Here is a 17,890-nt window from a genome sequence, read left to right as displayed (position 1 = left end):
GCCAGATAGGGGGCGGGGCCAGGCTATTTCAGGAGGCACAGCCTTCCCTACCTGTCCCTCCATACAATTGTGCAACCCCGATGTGGCCCTCGGGCCAAAAAGTTTGCCCACCCCCGTCCTAGGATCACATTTGCCTATTAAGTTGCATCCCATTTCTGTTACTCCAGTCTTCTAGGTCATCCAGTTCCTCCTGTACAATATTCTGATTCTCTTCTGTTTTGACAATGCCTCCGCTCACTCCTACTTTTTGTATCAAGATCACTAATGAAAACATTAAATAAGACTGGCCCTAACACTAATCCTTGAGGAACTCCACTAGTAACTTCCCTCCAGTTCAACAGTTCACCTTTCAGCACAACCCACTCCCTTCTGCCAGTTAGCCAGTTTCTTACTCACCTTATAATTTTGTTTACTAATCCCCATCTTCTCTAACGTAACTAATTTACCACAACAAATGCTTTACTGAAGTCCAACTGCATTTTCCTTATCTGAAAAATCATTAAACTTGAATTGGGGTGCCCTATTTATCTTACAGAACCACATTATTAGACAGGGACATGAAACACAGAATTATAGGCTCTCTTTATGTAGGGCGACTGTAATGGGGGGGTCGCATTCATCTCTTGCAAACGCCCCATGTCCAAGTGCATGTGACTGCATTCACTTTTTAAGTTTGTGGTGGGTCTATTGTGACTCAACCCTCTGGCCAAGTCACACACAGTCTTTATGTGAAATAAAAACCACTTCCGGGGAAACAGTCCAACCGGGGTGGCCTATCCCAGTACCTCTCAGCTGGCCTTTCTTTCCTGGGCTCAGGCCCTTAATTAGTCCGTTAGTCTTTAAAATGGCCTCGGCCCTGGTATTGAGCCATACTCTAGGGCAGTTACTTTCAATCTTTCCAGACTACTGTACCCCTTTCAGGAGTCTGATTTGTCTTGTGAACCCTCTCAAGTTTCACCTCAGTTAAACTACTTGCTTACAAAAATCAGACATAAAAATACAAAAGTGTCACCATACCCTTACTGAAAAACGGCTATAGTTTACACCATATAACTATAAAATAAATCAATAAACTGAAAAATATTGCACTTACATTTCAGTGTATAGTATGTAGAACAGTATAAACAAGTAATTGTATGAAATTTTAGTTTGTACTGACTTCACTAGTGCGTTTTATGTAGCCTGTTGTAAAACGATGCAAATATGTAGATGATTCGATGTACCCCCAGGAAGATCTCTGCGTACCCCCAGTTGAGAAACACTGCTTTAAGGCTCTCCCTGGAGGCAACTTCCTCACCCTCTCTGGGCTCCAGCTCTCCTGCTGGGCCTCCAAAAGAGTTCACTTCGCCTTATGGGATGCATCAAAGTCCAGGACACTTTCCTAGTGGATTCGGGGGCGGGGGGGCAGGGCAGGCCCATTCTCTACTCCGGATCCCAGTCCAGGGATCCTAAAGATAGCAGCTGTCCACCATGCCCCTTTAACTAAGACGCGTTCCTGCTCTGATTCCCTTAACACGTCCCCACAGCCTAGCATCTTCTTCATCCTTACCTCAGGGCCTTGTGATGATTGAGTCCCAGCCAACAGCACGGAGCTCCTTCAGCCAGCCAGCCAGCCTACCATCTATGCTCCTCCAACTCCAGCAAGGAACTAATCTCACTCTGGCCCTGCAGCCCTTCTTAGACTAGACTGCTGGGCCCTGACGGGCTGCTCCCTGCAGCCCCTTTCTGATTGGCTGTGTGGGAAACAGCCACTCTAAGCAGCTTGGAGGACCCTCTCTATAGCCCTTCGCTGGGGTGAGGTGTGGCAGGGTCGCGAGGCCTCGATCAGGGGGCATTAGGGTCTGGTCCCGTCACAGTGACCACACATCCCGTTTTTTGCCAGGACAGTCCCATTTTTAAGCTCTGTCCCGGACATCACGACATTTTTGGTAAATCTGGGCATTTGTCCTATTTGATCTTACCCCACAGAGACGCAGAGGAATGTTCAGGCAAGAGCAAATGGGACAAATGCCCAGTTTTGCACAAAAAAAAAAAAAAAAGTTGCAACAGCCCCTCTGCCCAGTAGTGATGCCAGCCCTCTCAGGCCAGCAGCCCCTGCAGGGCTGGCCTGAGCCACCTGGTGTTGCCACTACCTTCAGAGCCAGGTGTCTCGCCAGCAGCCATGGCTTTCCAACAGCCCAGCTCTGAAGGCAGTGCCACCACCAGCAGCAGGATGTAAATAAAGGTGGCAATACACCATTGTCCCATTTTCAGTTTAGGGAAATATGGTCACCTTACCTTCGTGCAACAGGTAGCACTTAAATTCACCCCCTCATCCCTCCCCCACTGAAAGGTAACCTAAAAGTGATGTAGAACGCAAGCTTGAAAGGTGTCTTTCTTTCCCATTTTATGTTGCTCCTTCCCCTTAGAAATAGCTGGTCTAAACTTCCATGAAGGACCTCAAAACAAAACCACATTCGCTTCTGAGTATTTCCACGTGGGTTGAGAAAGAAAATAGACCGAGGCTACACTACCTCAACCTGTTTTACCTATTCTGTAGATAAACAGGACTTAATTTCCACATTCAAGACAAACACCTTTACCCATGAAATAACGCATTCAGAGAAAATACATTAACACTCTGAAGAAGTCAATTGTTATTGCTGCAACTTTTAAATAAGTTGCATCTAATAATCACTGCCTCCTTGAGGATAATAGGGAATATTGTAATTACGCACCAATACCTTATCCTGCGCTATGCTCAAGACTATAATAAATCAATTAATATGTAATTCCTTCAAGTCATGCCTAATTTAAATTGAAATGAAAATTACAAGATTTCAGGAACAGAACAAATGCAATGCAGCCCTTACTAAACCGAGGAAAAATTTAGCATTTATTTATTAGTTGTGGGGTCTGTTACATCTGCTTAGATTTAGAAAAGCATGAAGTAGCAGGTCATACTGATATGCATCAATGCACTTGCCAGTAACTAACCAGGCAGAACTGGTAACTTTAACACTTTTGTTATGTTGTTTCTTTGCCCATATCCTCATTCTGACTCACAAAACAGAATACATCTACACTACCTGCTGGATTGGTGGGTAGTGATCGATCTATTGGGGATCGACTTATCGCATCTGATGTGATAAATCGATCTCCACTAGCTCTGCTGTTAATCCTGCGCCGCGAAGACACAAAGTGATTCTAAGTCGATCTAAGATACGTCGACTTCAGCTACGCTATTCTCGTAGCTGAAGCTGCGTATCTTAGATCGACACACCCCCTCTCCAGAGTAGACCAGGCCTAAGTTTAGCTGGTTTAGTCTTCAATAGAAGTCATTATCAGCACCCTAAATCCAATGTGAACTTTAGCATTTCATTGGTTGTCAGCCTGAGTCAGGTCTGTTTTAGGCAAAGGCTCCTTAATGGCAGACTCCATCCCAGGGAGACTGGTCCTTCTCCGGGCTGCAGTCTCTATCTTCCGCACCAGATCAACATCCCAACGATGGGTTACAAAACTAACCACAGTCCCAGGTGCCTTGCTGCCTACACGCCCAACCCGCCCTACCCGATGGAGATAGTCTTGCAACGTGGATGGGAAGTCATAGTTGACTACTAGCTCCACACGGCTGGTATCCAGTCCACGGGATGCTAAGTCAGTGCAGATGAGGACATCCCTTTGTCCCTTCTGGAAGGTGTTGAAAATGCCTGCTCTCATAGCTGCAGGCATCTGTCCCTGTAGCCTCAGGTGCTTGATTTTGTGATCATCTAGGATGTAGCCTAGCCAGTTGACGGTGCCGGCATTGTTGCAGAAGATGAGAAGGGCTCCGTTAGAGGGACCCTGGTCTTTGATGAGCTGCAGTAGCTCGGACGCCTTGTCGCTGCCTTTGATGCGGATGAATTTCTGCTGGACATGGGGCAGGAGGTGGTGCAAGCTCTGGCTGGTGAGGGTGGTGAAGTGGCCCAGGTTGGTCACCTTGCTCAGCAACTGGCCTAGCCCTTCAGGGAAGGTGGCACCGACGACCACGAGCTGGGTTTTGGGGTCCCACTGGTCAGCCACCTCCTTGGGGCTGTGGGCGATGGGGGCTTGCATGAGCACCTCCTCCACCAGATCCAGGAAAGAGGGGTCCAGCAGGGTGTCAGCCTCATCCAGCACCAGACAGCACAGCCGCTCCAGCTTCACCATCCGCTTCCGCAGCGCCTTGCACAGGGCCCCAGGCGTGGACACCAGCAAGTCGGCATCGGGATCCGAGCGGAGCTGGTTTTTCACGCTGGCCATGCCCCGGCCCCCGCCAATCTCCCGCACGCGCAGTCCCACGGAACGGCCCAGGGAGGAGGCCACGGTGCGCACCTGCTCCGCCAGCTCCCGGGAGGGCAGCAGCACCAGGCTGCGAGGGGAGGGCGGCCAGGCCGGGCCCAGCGAGGGCCGAGACAGGAGTTTCTGGAACAGCGGGAGGAGATAGGCCAGGGTCTTGCCGCTGCCCGTCTCGGCGGCGCAGAGCGCGTTAGCCCCGCGCAACAGGGCTGGGATGGCGCGGCGCTGCACGGCCGTGGGCTGGGTGATGGAGAGGGACTGCAGAGCGGACACCAGCGCCGGCCCCAGCCCCAGCGCCTGGAAGGAGCCGTCCCCGCCAGAGGCTCGGGGAGGCTGCAGGGCCGGCGCCTGCTCCTGGGAGCGCTCCAGCTGGAAGTAGTCCCCGCAGGAGCGCCGGTGCTTCCAGCCCGCCGAGACCAGGAGCGGCCGCTCCCAGCGCCCAGCCGTCAGGCAGCGAGGCTGGCTCAGCTGAGGCCGCCGGCTCCGCAACAGCAGCTTCCCCGCCCGGGTCGAAACCACCGGCGCCTCCCGGCCCCGCCTGGGCGGCTCCCGAGCCAGCCGCAGCTGCATGGCCCGGGAGATCCGCACCACGTTCTCCGGGGGCTGCCCGCCGCCGCCGCCCGCCGGGCCCTGCACCCAGCGCACCACGAGGAGTCGCACCGCGGAAGTCCTAGCCCCGCTCCGGCCCAGCTCCCCGGGAGCCACCATCAGCGCCCCGGCCCCGCTCAGCGCCATCCCCGGCGGCTACAGCAGCCCCGCGCCTTGCGCGAGAAGCACCCACGTGGGGGGAGAGAAGGGGCGCGCCCTGATGACGTGTATACGGGTGCCGGGAGGGGAGGCGCATGCGTAGTGGGAGCCGGTGCAGGGTCGGTGGGTGGTTGCAGCAGTGCAGCGCGAGGGCGAGCGAGGTGCCGTTGGCCAGGACCAGTTGGGCAGGTGAGCGGCCGAGCGCTGGCTGGGGGCGGTGGTAGCCGGGCAGCTCCAGTGTGTGGCTCCCTGGGTGCGCCCTGCCCGTGGCGGGCTGGTCTCCACGATGGGGCTGGGGCTGCGCGCCCGCTCCCCGCACCTCCCCAGAGCTGCCCCAATGCCCTGCTCTCCTCCCCCACTCCCCCAGCCCTGTTCCCCTCGGCCGGCCCGGGGTCCCCTCCCCTCCCCCGGCCCAGGGGTCCCCTCCCCTCCCCCGGTCCCCTTCCCCTCACCTTCTCCATGGCCCTTCACCTGCCCTGTTCCCCTCCCCCGGCCCAGGGGTCCCCTCCCCTCCCCCGGTCCCCTTCCCCTCACCTTCTCCATGGCCCTTCCCCAGCCCTGTTCCCCTCGGCCGGCCCGGGGGTCCCCTCCCCCGGCCCAGGGGTCCCCTCCCCTCCCCCGGTCCCCTTCCCCTCACCTTCGCCATGGCCCTCCCCCCGCCCTGCTCCCCTCCCCCAGCCCTGTTCCCCTCGCCCGGCCCAGGGGTCCCCTCCCCTCCCCTCCCCCGGTCCCCTTCCCCTCACCTCCTCCATGGCCCTCCCCCAGCCCTACTCCCCTCCCCCAGCCCTGTTCCCCTCGGCCGGCCCGGGGGTCCCCTCCCCTTCCCTCCCCCGGTCCCCTTCCCCCTCACCTCCTCCATGGCCCTTCCCCAGCCCTACTCCCCTCCCCCTCGGCCGGTCCGGGGGTCCCCTTCCCTCCCCCGGGTCCCCAGCCCCCCCTACCCCCACAGCTGACCCCATGTCCCCCAGGCTCTCCCTCTTCTGGTCCAGGGCCTTCCCCATAGGCCCCCCTTCCCCATCCTCATAGCCCCTTGGGCCTCCTCCCCCTGTCCCCAGGCTCACCCACAGTGGGCTCTGTGCCCTCACCGTGCTCCCTTCCACCTCCTCCCCCCAAGATCATCTTCTCCCTCCCAGGTCCAACCCCTCCCTGCGGCTGCCCCAGTACCCTTCCCCTTGCCCCCTTTTTTGCTATCGCCACCTCACTGTCAGACCCCCCGGGCTTTTAACATCCTTAAATCCTCACAGCTGCTATAATGTCCCCATTTCCTACCCCTGGCCCACTGGGCTGTTACCCCCATCTCCATGGCTGCTTCATTGGCTCCCATTTCTCCCCATTCTTATAACTGCTCCAGTGTCTGCTTCTCTCCCTCCCCACCCCCTGGTCTCCTTAGTCCAGGGCTGCCCAGAATTGTCAGTACAAAAGATGCAGGCCCTTGAGCACCATCCTGGGACCAATCCCATGGCAGGAATCCTTGTTATTGGGTGGGAGCCAGTACTGAGAAGATTGAGCTGCCCCCTAGGACACCATGGGGATAGTTTGTAGAGATAGAGATTACAGTGGTGCCTAGCATGTGCCAGACACTTTCCAGTCACTCCCTGCCTCATGCAGTGAGACAAAATTTTGTCTCTTCCACTCCACCAATAGCTTCTTTCTCCACCCCCAGATCTTGCTGTATCGGCTTCTAGCTAGGAGGTTTAGTAGTCACCTCTAATTAGTAGATATCTGCCCAATTTTTAAACCATAGGGTTGTGTTCTTCAGATGCATGTGCAGATGGTAAGTGTTAATAATGCTAATGGGTGCTGGATGCATTGACAGAAGTCTATGCAGAACTCTTATTGATTTATCTGGTAGCAGAAGCAGGTCCCTTTTTTATAATTAAAATTGATTGGAAATAAGATCTGGTCAATAAGGGCCTCATGCACCGCCCATTGAAGTCAGTGGAAAGACTCATTGATTTTAGTGGGCTTTCAGTCAGGTCCTGAGAGAGTAGCAAAGTATGCTACAAAATATCTGAAGGCAAATCATTTTTAAAGGTGCTGAAGACAACTGCAACCTCTCCCAGTTTTTATTCTAGGACACTGGCTCCTGGCATACTTGCAACTTTAAAAGTTAGAACAAGTGCAGATGTTATAATATACATTACAAGTTGTTTCTAATTGGCCAGGTCACCTAGATAGTTTAAATTATATATGAAAGGAGCACCTTATTCCAAATTTGCTGTTTTCATGATTAGTCCAAACTCTAGTTGCCAACTTTAGATCAATCTTAAGGATATGCTGACACAGTAGGCAAAGAAGAAAAACTATCCCCCAGACTTCTTACCATGAATTGTCATCTTGTATTTGTAGCTTCTTTTAGGGCGAGGAACTGCTTGAGAATGTAGATTCTGGGTGCTTTGCTTCTTTAGGCTATTCACTGAGGTTCTGCTAATGTGTCACCTTTTGTCTGTGACTGACTTAAAATTAACCGGTCAGTTGTGTGAAAAAATGACTTTACACCCACAAGGCAGAGAACAGAAACTCTAATAACGAGAGGCCAATAGGAAAGATAAAGAGGGACTCTCACAACATTGAGATCCAAAGATGAAACACAACGGCAGGAAAATGTCGGGGAATGCTAGGTTATATCAATCTGTTGTACCAGACCCTTTCTCCCCCACAAGCCTCAGCCCCTACACCCAACCCCCCCCCCAAGCCTCCTGAACACCCATCCCACCGAGCCCCGCCCAGCATTAGGGATGCCTTGCTTGGTGGCTCATACCCTGTGCTGGGCACAGCTGCTAGTCCCAGCTGGGCTGGGGGTGAGAAAGGAGCACAGTTCCCTGCAGGGAGTGACTGGGTCAGACCCCCCGCCCCAAAAAAAAACTTTCGCTGGCTGCAGGAAGTGCTGCACCCCATCTCCCGCTTCCTGCCCCCATCACTACTTAGCCCCGGGGGAGCTGCTCCCCTGGCAGGCCAAGCCCCCCGCACCCAGCCCCCCCGCTGAGCCCTAACCACATTCATCTGGATCCCCTGCAGAGTCCCATTGCCCCTGCACCCAGAACCCCACCACCAAGTCCCTGTGCATCCAGATCCTCCCTGCACCCGGACCCCCCACTGAGCCACTTGCACTCAGATTGCCCCACATAGAACCCTCTTACCGCACACCTGGAACCCCTCTCACCCCCACACTAAGCCCCTCTGTACTTGGATCCTGCTGGGCTGAGCTGCCTGCCCATACCTGGTCAGTGGCCTGTGTTCCTCACTGCCATGCTGGAGCCTCCACATTTATTTATTGACAAAATTTGCAAATTTTTGCAGAATTTTAAAATATTGCACATGGAATTTTTAATTTTTTTGGCGCAGAATTCCCTCAGGAGTAGTATGTAGCTGACTCCAGCTGCTGTAACAGCTGGTTGTGAAAGAGGGCACCTGAACAGACAGGACACAAGCATGATAAGGCTTCGGAGCTTGAACTCTGCACCTTCTGTTGCACCCAGCATCATGTAGGAAGCCCTGTGCAATTGCTGAAAAATTCGTGTGATGTGATCTCCATAGCTTTCTGCATCAGCTGAAAGTGACCTGGAAGTATAGCCCCAGCAGGAGAGTGTTGCAGTTCTCCAGTCTAGAAGTCTCAAAGGCGTGGACTGTTTATTCATATACATTCCATACCACTTCTTTTAGTCAGATAAACTGAGTTCTACTGTGTATATCAAACACAGAAAATAAACTGAAATAACATATTAAGGTTGCAAAGTGAAGCACTCAGAAGTAAGGAAATGCTGGAATTAAAGTTGTCTGCGTAACTTTAATTCATCCCTCTCTTGTGCATATAAGTTGTGATAGTCTTTAATTAGTCACGTGGTATTTTTTCCCATAGGATTCCTACCTCATTAAATGCACATAATAGATGGTACTCACTTGGCAGCTATTCAGTATTTTGTTTTCTCGTTGTTCACTGTTGCCCATGCCTTATTTATTGCACATTACTGCAATCCTTCTCTGAAGACAGAATTAATAATCCCTTCATGGGTTTTTCTATGGTACCTGATCACTGTAATGTTTGTGAAGCACTCAGACACTAATGAATTTATTTTCACAGGAGATCTGTGAAATGAGAGGGTATTATATCCCCATTTTACAGATGTGGGGACTGAGATTAAGGTCAAACGCATCCATTAAGTTTGGGTACCCAATTGGAGATGCCTAGGACTGAGTTTTACAGGGCCCGTAACATTATGTAGGACTCTGTGTTCACAGATCCAATTGACTTCAGCTGTAATTGTAAGTAATCATCACTTTTGCAGATCACATACCAAAGTTTCAAGTCAAGTATCCAGAAAATAAGCAACACATAGTTAGTGACCACCTCTGAAAGGTTTGATTTTAAATGAGTTGCCTCGCATCACATTTCTGTGGCAGAGAATCCAGTTCACCAGGGCAGCATTCAGCTGCCTTAACCATGAGACAATCCTTTCTCTTCCTGCAAGCCCCTGTTCAGTCACTATACAGCTTCTACAACAAATGAAGCAGGGGTCCTACAAACAAGTCTCCTTCATTACATACCCCTGATTCATCCCCAGAGCAAGTCTATCCTGTACACTGAATGAGGCAGGAGTGCGTTGGAAAAAATGGTATGTAATTATGTAATTAAAGTTTGTATCATAATGCATATGCTTAAAGGAGTCAAAGTAAGGTTTCCCAGGCAACCTTAATTCTGGCAATTCCTAAATCTTGAGACCTGGACTTCGCAACTATAATGTTTTCATCTAGTGTTTTTGGGTTTCTCTGTAATTTCTTGGGCTATAAAAAGCTACACTGCAAAAGCACAAATTCCATCCTGTGACATATTATCAACCCCTACATGCGTCATCAGTAGAGTTAGAACCTTTAGATCTACCATACACACTTCTGCCACTTGAGCTAATGGAGTAACTGATAGTTGATTGTAATCCTATATGTGTACTAGCTGTAGAGAGGAACAAGACACTTTGTCAGAGGGTTTCACAAGTATTTGGTGACAGCAGAAGAATGGTTAGACTCAGGCAGAAATCTTTAGTCCCGTTGCAGGCTCTGGAAGGGAGTGTGCTGCAATGGGCACAGACCCTTCTGCTCATGCCTCCCAAGCTTTACCCTTTTGCCTTGTTCCCTCCATCCTGTTCCTGTCCTATTCTCCTCACACAGCCACTTCCACTCCTCAGGCTTCTCATCCCAGTCTGTTTGCCCAGACATTCTAAAGCAGGGGTCGGCAACCTATGGCACGCATGCCAAAGGTGGCACGCGAGCTGATTTTTGATGGCACAAGGCGGCAGGCTGAGCTGCTCAGCCCGCTGCTGCTCTGGGGTTTCTGCTGCTGGACCCTTGCCAGCCGGAGTCCCGCCACCGGTCCCACTCAGCACCCGCTGCCAGCCTGGGGGAAGGAACCCCAGGCTGGCAGCGTGTTGAGACCCCGGCTGGCAGGAGCTGGTGGCCTGAACCCCAGAGCAGCGGCGGGCTGAGACACTCAGTCGCTGCTCTGGGGTTCCGGCTGCTGGCCCCTTGCCAGCTGAGGTCCCCGCCACAGCGCCACTCACCTTGCTTCCAGTTGGAGTTCCACCGCAGGCCCCCTGCCAGACAAGGTCCAGGTCTCCGGCCCTGCTCAGCCCTACCAGCCGCCAGCTCCACTCACCTCAGCTGCCGATCTGGAGTTCCAGTCGCTGACCTCCTGCCAGCCGGTTAACAACTGATCACTCAGAAGCCTGTGTGCAGCTTAAAGTATCCAAATACGTGCCAGACATCGGAAAACGCAGCAAAGAAAAGCCAGGGCAAGGATCACACTAAATTGAGAAGATCTGCATTTTAATTTAATTTTAAATAAAGCTTCTGAAACATTTTGAAAACCTTGTTTACTTTACATATAACAGTAGTTTGGTTATATAATATATAGACTTACAGAGAGACCACCTAAAAAACATTAAAATGTATTACTGGCATGCGAAGCCTTAAATTAGAGTGTATAAATGAAGACTCGGCACACCACTTCTGAAAGGTTGCCGACCCCTGTTCTAAAGCCTTCCTCCACCTTATCCCCTGTTGTCTTACCCAGCCAATCTCAGTTCCTCCCTCCCCTAGCTCCTTGTCCAGTCTGTTTCTCCCATCCTCCTCCTGGTGTCCAGTTGACCCCTCTCTGCCACCATGCCTCATCAACAATGACTGTGCTCCCAGACAAGAGATGCACACCGCGGCATGGAAGGGACTCCTCTCTGGGAGCGTGTGAGATGCTTTCATACACTAGTGTGAGCACGACAGCTGCCAGTGAGCCTGGTGTCCATGCCAGTGGGCAGGCTGGAAGTGGTACAGCAATGCTGGAGGAGCTGACCGGGCTGGGTGCGGTTCCTGGTAGAGCCCTGCAGCTCTGTAGACATCCACTTTATATCCATGGATATCCTCATCCGCAGATATAATTTTGTATCTGCATAGGACTCTAGTTATAAGTACGCTGGGAGTGAAGGCTCACCTGTATTTCTGTTAGATGGTTGGCTTATAAAACAGTCTACTTTGCTCCTTAGCAGTCAAATGCAGGGATTCTGAAGAAACTCATCTGAGAAAGTGAGATTTATCCCTTTAACTAGATCCATTTTCGATCAAAATGGCAACTTTTTTTAGTAATAAATTGTAGGTTTTAAAAAAAAGCACCCTGGAATTTTGATGACAGTGGGGGAAGGAAATCTTGATTCTACATGTCCACTGGCAGAGAGAATGTTTCTCTCATTTGTTTCACTTTGTGTTTCAGAGCATACAACAAAAGGAATGACTGTGAACACTCCAGCGCTTTGTTTCAGAAGCAAGAAAATTCTTGCTCCCATGGTGCGGGTTGGAACATTACCCATGCGTCTTTTGGCTTTGGATTTTGGTGCTGATATTGTGTACTGTGAGGTATGAAGGCTAAAGAGATGGGGGAGGCTCTGTTTTCTTATGATACGTCAGTTTTATGAACAATATTGGTTTCTCAGTACTCAGTAGTCATATCCTCATAGATGTTAAAGGGATTAGCATTGTTACTGTATGGTCTTCAAACTTTCATGTGTAGCCTTTTATTTTATTTAAAGTGAATTTTGTAATGTGGTATTACACCACTGTGGGTTTGTCTCTAGTGGCTACAGTTTCAAGTTCAACGGAGTGAAAGTCACTTATGCAATTTGCTTCAAGATTTAGCTTCTCTAGGAACACAGAAAGACCAAGGATAGTGACCGCTCATACATTTACAAGTACAAGTCTGTTTTACAAGTTTTACTAAAGTTACAATTAAAGTTATGATTATGCATATATATAAAAATTCTATAAAGACCTGTGCACAAGTTACGAATAGAGTTATACTCCTATCCTTAACAATATTCTTATGGTTTGATGGCTGCCTTGCCAATTGATCACTAGTAGAGGGATGGTTCCTGATGGAGTTTTCCATAGGAAGCTCAATTTTTCTAATCTAGACAACCTCTTTTTATAATATGATTCTGACTATACCTCATTAGCATGTACACAAATAGTGCACCTTGTGGTAAGGGCACGTGTTAGAAAAATGTGACTACCAGGTATCTTGTCAGCAAAAAATTACTTTTACTGTTAATTTTTTGCAAGATCACCCATAGGTACATCTTTTCCTGTAATCTTGTGTCATAGAGTTATTCTTTGGTCACTTACTTATGTCAAGCATTTCTTAAGCTAGTGGCCTAGTAACTAAGTTGACATTTTACAGGCCTCAGCCTGTAGGCCTTGCATTTCAGCCCTACTTACTTAGATATCTAATACATACTTATCACTTCTAATTACTGATCAATCTTATACGTCTATAATCCTACAATTTAAATCTATGTAGCATACAACGATTATCTATGATATAGTATATGAGTTAATTATAACATCATACAACACTCAATAAATGAATGATAAAATGGACAAATTGGCTACACATGCATTCCCTTAATTTAGAAATTAATGTTAGAAGGGAATAGCTGGCCCGGGATATTGGTAGATACAGATCCTCTGATTATTATGTTGCCATTTGAATCTAGCACAGGTTTGTCATGAAAGTTTATTTGATCACTGTTTGGGAGCCTCAATTAAAGGAACACAGTGGTTTCATTTTAGTTGGAAATAGACAATTTTCCATGAACAAAAGCCATCATCAGAACTAGCTCTAATTTTCACACTTGTTAGCATTCTTGGCGTAGAGGCAAAGGATTGAAGTGGGCGAGCCTTATGGAGTTTGGCTATAGTACTTCTGGGAGTGAGCCTTCCAGACTGAGTAGACAGACTTGCGCTATCTTGGCTTGAGTGGCAGTTTCCAACCCCGTCTGCAGACACTCTCAGAAATTACCAGATAAGCTGGTGTACACACAGTTTGAATCATAGAATATCAGGGTTGGAAGGGACCTCAGGAGGTCATCTAGTCCAACCCCCTGCTCAAAGCAAGACCAATCCCCAGACAGATTTTTGCCCCAGATTCCTAAATGGCCCCTTCAAGGATTTAATTCACAGCCCTGGGTTTAGCAGGCCTATGGTCAAACCACTGAGCTAGCCCTCCCTTGACTGGTACAACTCAGGATTTGGTCCTTAATAACATTACAACACTGAAACATATTTATAGTAAAAAAAATCACAAGTTTATTATCAAAGGTTAAATTTTAAAAGATAGCGAATAAGGCTGATAAGTGGAAACAGAAATGGCTACATATATAAAACAAAACATACAACAAAATCTTAGGTCTATACTTATTAGTAGTTCCATTTCCTATTTAATGGAACTTCTTGTTTTCCGTTAAAACAAGGATCTGAACTTTCATGAACACCCCCACACTTCAAGGAATTTCCTCTGTGAATGGATAACAAAGAAGTGTTACTTATAGTTCAGTAAACCTTTTGTAATGCTGTCTGGTTTTAATCTGCTCTTCCCCCATGATTTCACATCCCCTTGTTGGTTGCATGTGCACATGGGGCTTCCATTGTATTGAATAATAATTAGTTTAAATCTGAAACAGAGGTGACTAAACATGTTTTGTCTGGCAAAGAACTTGTTTATGAACTCTGCCATGTTACAGATTTTAAAACATATTTTCAGTGTGTAAGTGTAACTCCTTATATAGCATGTATACATTCATATCACAGTGATATTACTGAAGAGTGTGTCACCAGCTTTCATTTGATACCTTACAAGAAACTATTGATTACTCCTGAGGGAATTCCATGCCAACAAATTAAAAATTATGCTCACAATATTTTAAAACTCTGCAAAATGCTGCAAATTTTATTTGTCAATAAATAAATTTGGGTCCAGCATGGCAGTGGGGAGCACAGGTCACTGGCTGCATTGAGGTGGGAGATCACCCTGAAGCCCCACTTCTACTGCTACAGAGACTCGGCAGTGAGGCTTCACCTGAGGCTGACACAATGCAAGGGCTGGGCCTGCCCCAGAAACACCCCGGGGCCCTGTCCCTCTGCGCCAGGTGCACCAGGTGTGGGTGGGCAGGCTCAGCCCAGCAGGATCCAAGTGTGGAGGGACTTAGTGTGGGGGGATCCAGGTGTGGGGTGAGAGGTTTCTCTGTGGGGCAATCTGTAAGCGGGCGGCTCAGTGGTAGATCTGGATGTAGAGAGGCTTGTTGGGGTGTTCCAGGTACAGGGGCAGTGGGACTCTGCATAGGATCCAGGTGAAGGTGGTTGGGGCTCAGGAGGGCGGGGTTGGGTGTGGGGAGATGGGGTCAGCAGGGGGTGTGGGTGTGGGGGGACTCAGTGGGGGGGATACGGGTGCCAGGGCAGTGGGGTTTGATGGGTTGGGGGTCCAGGTGCAGCTGGTAGGGGAGCAGTGCACCTGGACCCCCAGGGTGTGGAGGGCTCGTCGGAGGGGTCCAGGTGTAGGGGGGTAGGGCTTGTCACGGTGAGGGTTCAATGGGCCTGCTTAATGGGGGAGCCCCAGCTGCTGCCGCCGAGGGGATGCCATGTGATGGGCTCCCACTTCCCCCCATGATTCCCCTATCCCCTTTTCTTCTCCATCCCCCTCCCATCATTCCCCCTCCCCCTGCCTTATTCCACCTCCCTCTTCCTTCCTTCCCCACTGCCTCTGTCCCCCCTTCCCTCATTTCCCCCCACCCAGCCCCACCGTGGGCACTCACTGTTACACAGAGTAGAAAACAGGAAGGCTCCCAGCATGCAGAAGGAGAGCATGACTGGCACTAGGACCCAGGAGGCAGCGTTCAGCTGCAGAGTCGGTGGGAGCTGAGAGACAGCCTCCTTCAGTTGGGCAGCTCTGCGCTTGTAGAATGAGGGGGAAGCAGTGGCATGTTACCCCGTGTGGCCCCCCCATGCCTTGCCTCTGTTTGGAGGGCGAGCCCCCCCCCCCCAAAACTGCACCCATGGTTGCGCAGTCTCGCAGAATCCCCCACGAGTAACTGATAGATAAATACTGTGAAAGCAGTATGTTAAGTGTAGTGAGCTTGTCTGACCTGATAGAAGTTGCTGTTACAGAACAGTGAGCCCTTTACCAATTGGCATTAAGAAGTTCTGAGGGTCACACATCCCCTCTTACTGTGAAGCAGCAGGGTTAGCCACTGGCTGTTCCATAGGCTTTGGGTCATAACCCTCTTGCCTGGACCAGTTGTCTGCTACAATATTTTTTCTTCCCTTAATATGCACAGTTTTCATGTCATATTTTTGGAGGGTTATGCTCTAGTGTAGCATTTTGGAACAGATATCTTTGGTTTGATATAGTCGCACCAACAGAGAATAGTCTCTTGAGGGTTGCGTCACATCTTATAATACCCCACGATACCCTTCAGAGGCCTTGTCTACACAGGGACACTTGGGAAAGTTAATCCAAATTAATTAAAGGTGTGCATTTAAATTGGATTAGTTAAACCACATTAAACCCATGTGCACATGCTCTTATGCAGAATTGAAGTGGACTTAATTTGATTTAGTGTAGTTCACTTTGGATGTAGTTCACTCTTCGGAATGTCCCTGTGTAGAGAAGACCAGAGAAGAAAATCATCCCCAGTTCATAGATGGGGAACAGAGATACAGATGACTTGCCCAAGGCCATGCTGAAAGTCTGGCAGAGTTAGGAGTTGAATGCAGGTTTGTGTCCCAGTCCAGGGGAATATGCTGAATCAGTTCATATTCTAGATGCTCTGCCCAAACATACCCTTTTACTGGCTGCCCGTGCTAATTTTCTGGATTGTACCTGCTGGCTTTGGGTTCCTTGGCAAAATAGTGTTGTGGATTGCCTGTGCTACCAAAATGCCCTTTTAGGCTGGGCTTCCTGCTGTCTGGGGTCTTGAAGCTTGGCTTTCCAGCACAGAAGCCTGCAGAAAAGAACCTATACATTTTAATTCCCAGGCTGAGACACTTTTTATAGTTACAGCCTGTAGCTTTACCATACAAATTAGAAGTCCTGAAAAATTGATTCTGTAATAGAAATACTGGCGGATCCTTTATTTGATTGTGGAATGGCCATTGTGATAGCTTTCAAAATTATCACAGGATATGAAAATGTTCTTCTAGAAAAGAAAGGACCGATCACAATAGAGTGGGAACTTTAATCTGTAGATAACGTAGGCTCTCAGTTCATTATAATCTTCATACAATTTTGTCTTCCATATTCCTTAACTGTTTGGCTTTCTTTTGTCTTCTAAAATAGGTTGCTTTTCTGTATGATACAGAGTTTGACCTTGGCTAGATAGTTTGAGCAAAGACAAAAATATTTTTTGTTGTTGCCTCATTTAATGGCTGTTGGATAGTGAAGAAATGGAGAAAAGTTGTCAGTAGAATCTGATTCTTTCAGCATTTGAGAATATCTCCAGGAAACTTCATAGTTTCTCCGATCTAGAGAGGTGGGTCCTGGACTTCTCATCAAGGTAATGCTCCTAGACTTTGCTGATGAGAGGTTGCCTCTTTTTGTTTCAGCCTCTGAGTAATAGGATTAGTGTCCTGCTATAGATGTCTGGTCACTTTTTACCCCAAGCTCTAGAATTACCATAGGGTAGTTGATTAGATGGGTTGCTGATCTAGTCTATTGTTATAACATTTCTGTACATATGATTATGAAATCTAATTGTGGTCATGAACTACTGTATTTTATAGTGTTTCTTTAATTTTCATTCATGTTCTTTTGTGCTGTTTCTCTCTCTATGAAATATAGTATCTCTCATAAGAGGCAAATTAACTAATTTTACTCTGATAAACTTGCTAGTTTATTTTTATTTAGTTTTTTAATTCACTTACATATATTTCTGATCTTTATTCTTAGGAGCTGATTGACATAAAGATGGTGCAGTGCAAAAGAGTTGTAAATGGCAAGTACAATATATTTTGATAAAAACTTCCAAGTACCCTTTTTTAGTTTCAGTAAATGATGAGAAATGCTGTTACTTTGTTGGTTTGGTAGCCAGAGACACTTAAGCAGTAGCTACAAGAGGTGTTCATATTCCCATTCCATTTAATAAATTGTTAGAGGGACACATTTGGGTTAAAAAAATGGAAAATATAATTTCCTTACTGTTATTCATAATTACCTAAAGTATTACGACGAAAAGAACAAGATCTAATTTGCTTTTAGCAACTTGCACATAATTGATGAAATCTTAGAAAATGACTTGTCATGCTTAAAGAATGACATGAGTTTATATGTTCTCCAACAGTTGAGTCAGTTTGTTCAGCTTACAGAGGATATTTTTTTTTGGTCAGGTTTTAGTTCTTTGTGTCATAACAATAGTAAAGTTTCCATAACTGAAACCTTAGTTGATAATTTGGTTGGTGTCTCATTATATAGAATAGAATCCAGCTCGCTTTGTAATGAATGTATGAAGCTAACAGGACTGAAAGCATATTTAGTAATGTT

The 17,890-nt window shown here is 48.3% G+C and overlaps 2 protein-coding genes across 6 annotated transcripts in view; one reads left to right on the top strand and one right to left on the bottom strand.

Moving 5' to 3' along the window:
• Positions 1-2,862: 2,862 nt before the first annotated feature.
• DDX28 (DEAD-box helicase 28) lies at positions 2,863-5,031 on the bottom strand. Its single transcript, XM_044987406.1, has one exon. The coding sequence runs from the start codon at positions 5,029-5,031 to the stop codon at positions 3,358-3,360; it is 1,674 nt and encodes a 557-aa protein (XP_044843341.1). The 3' UTR covers positions 2,863-3,357.
• Positions 5,032-5,138: 107 nt separating this feature from the next.
• DUS2 (dihydrouridine synthase 2) overlaps positions 5,139-17,890 on the top strand; it is an 89,523-nt gene continuing 76,771 nt past the window's right edge. For 3 of the 5 annotated variants that reach the window (XM_044987648.1, XR_006573570.1, XR_006573569.1), the window contains exons 1-3: positions 5,139-5,232; positions 11,795-11,937; positions 17,300-17,345. In XM_044987648.1, coding sequence (XP_044843583.1) covers positions 5,139-5,232; positions 11,795-11,937; positions 17,300-17,345 — 283 coding nt within the window. Of the gene's footprint in view, positions 5,233-6,099; positions 6,818-11,794; positions 11,938-17,299; positions 17,346-17,890 lie in introns of those variants that run through there. The other 2 variants (XM_044987650.1, XM_044987649.1) reach the window with 1 other exon arrangement.

This window comes from Mauremys mutica, chromosome 14 (genome assembly GCF_020497125.1).
Source record: "Mauremys mutica isolate MM-2020 ecotype Southern chromosome 14, ASM2049712v1, whole genome shotgun sequence".
Classification (NCBI taxonomy): domain Eukaryota; kingdom Metazoa; phylum Chordata; order Testudines; family Geoemydidae; genus Mauremys; species Mauremys mutica.
Note: the sequence above shows the minus strand (reverse complement) of the source record. Positions and strands in the feature narration are given on the sequence as shown.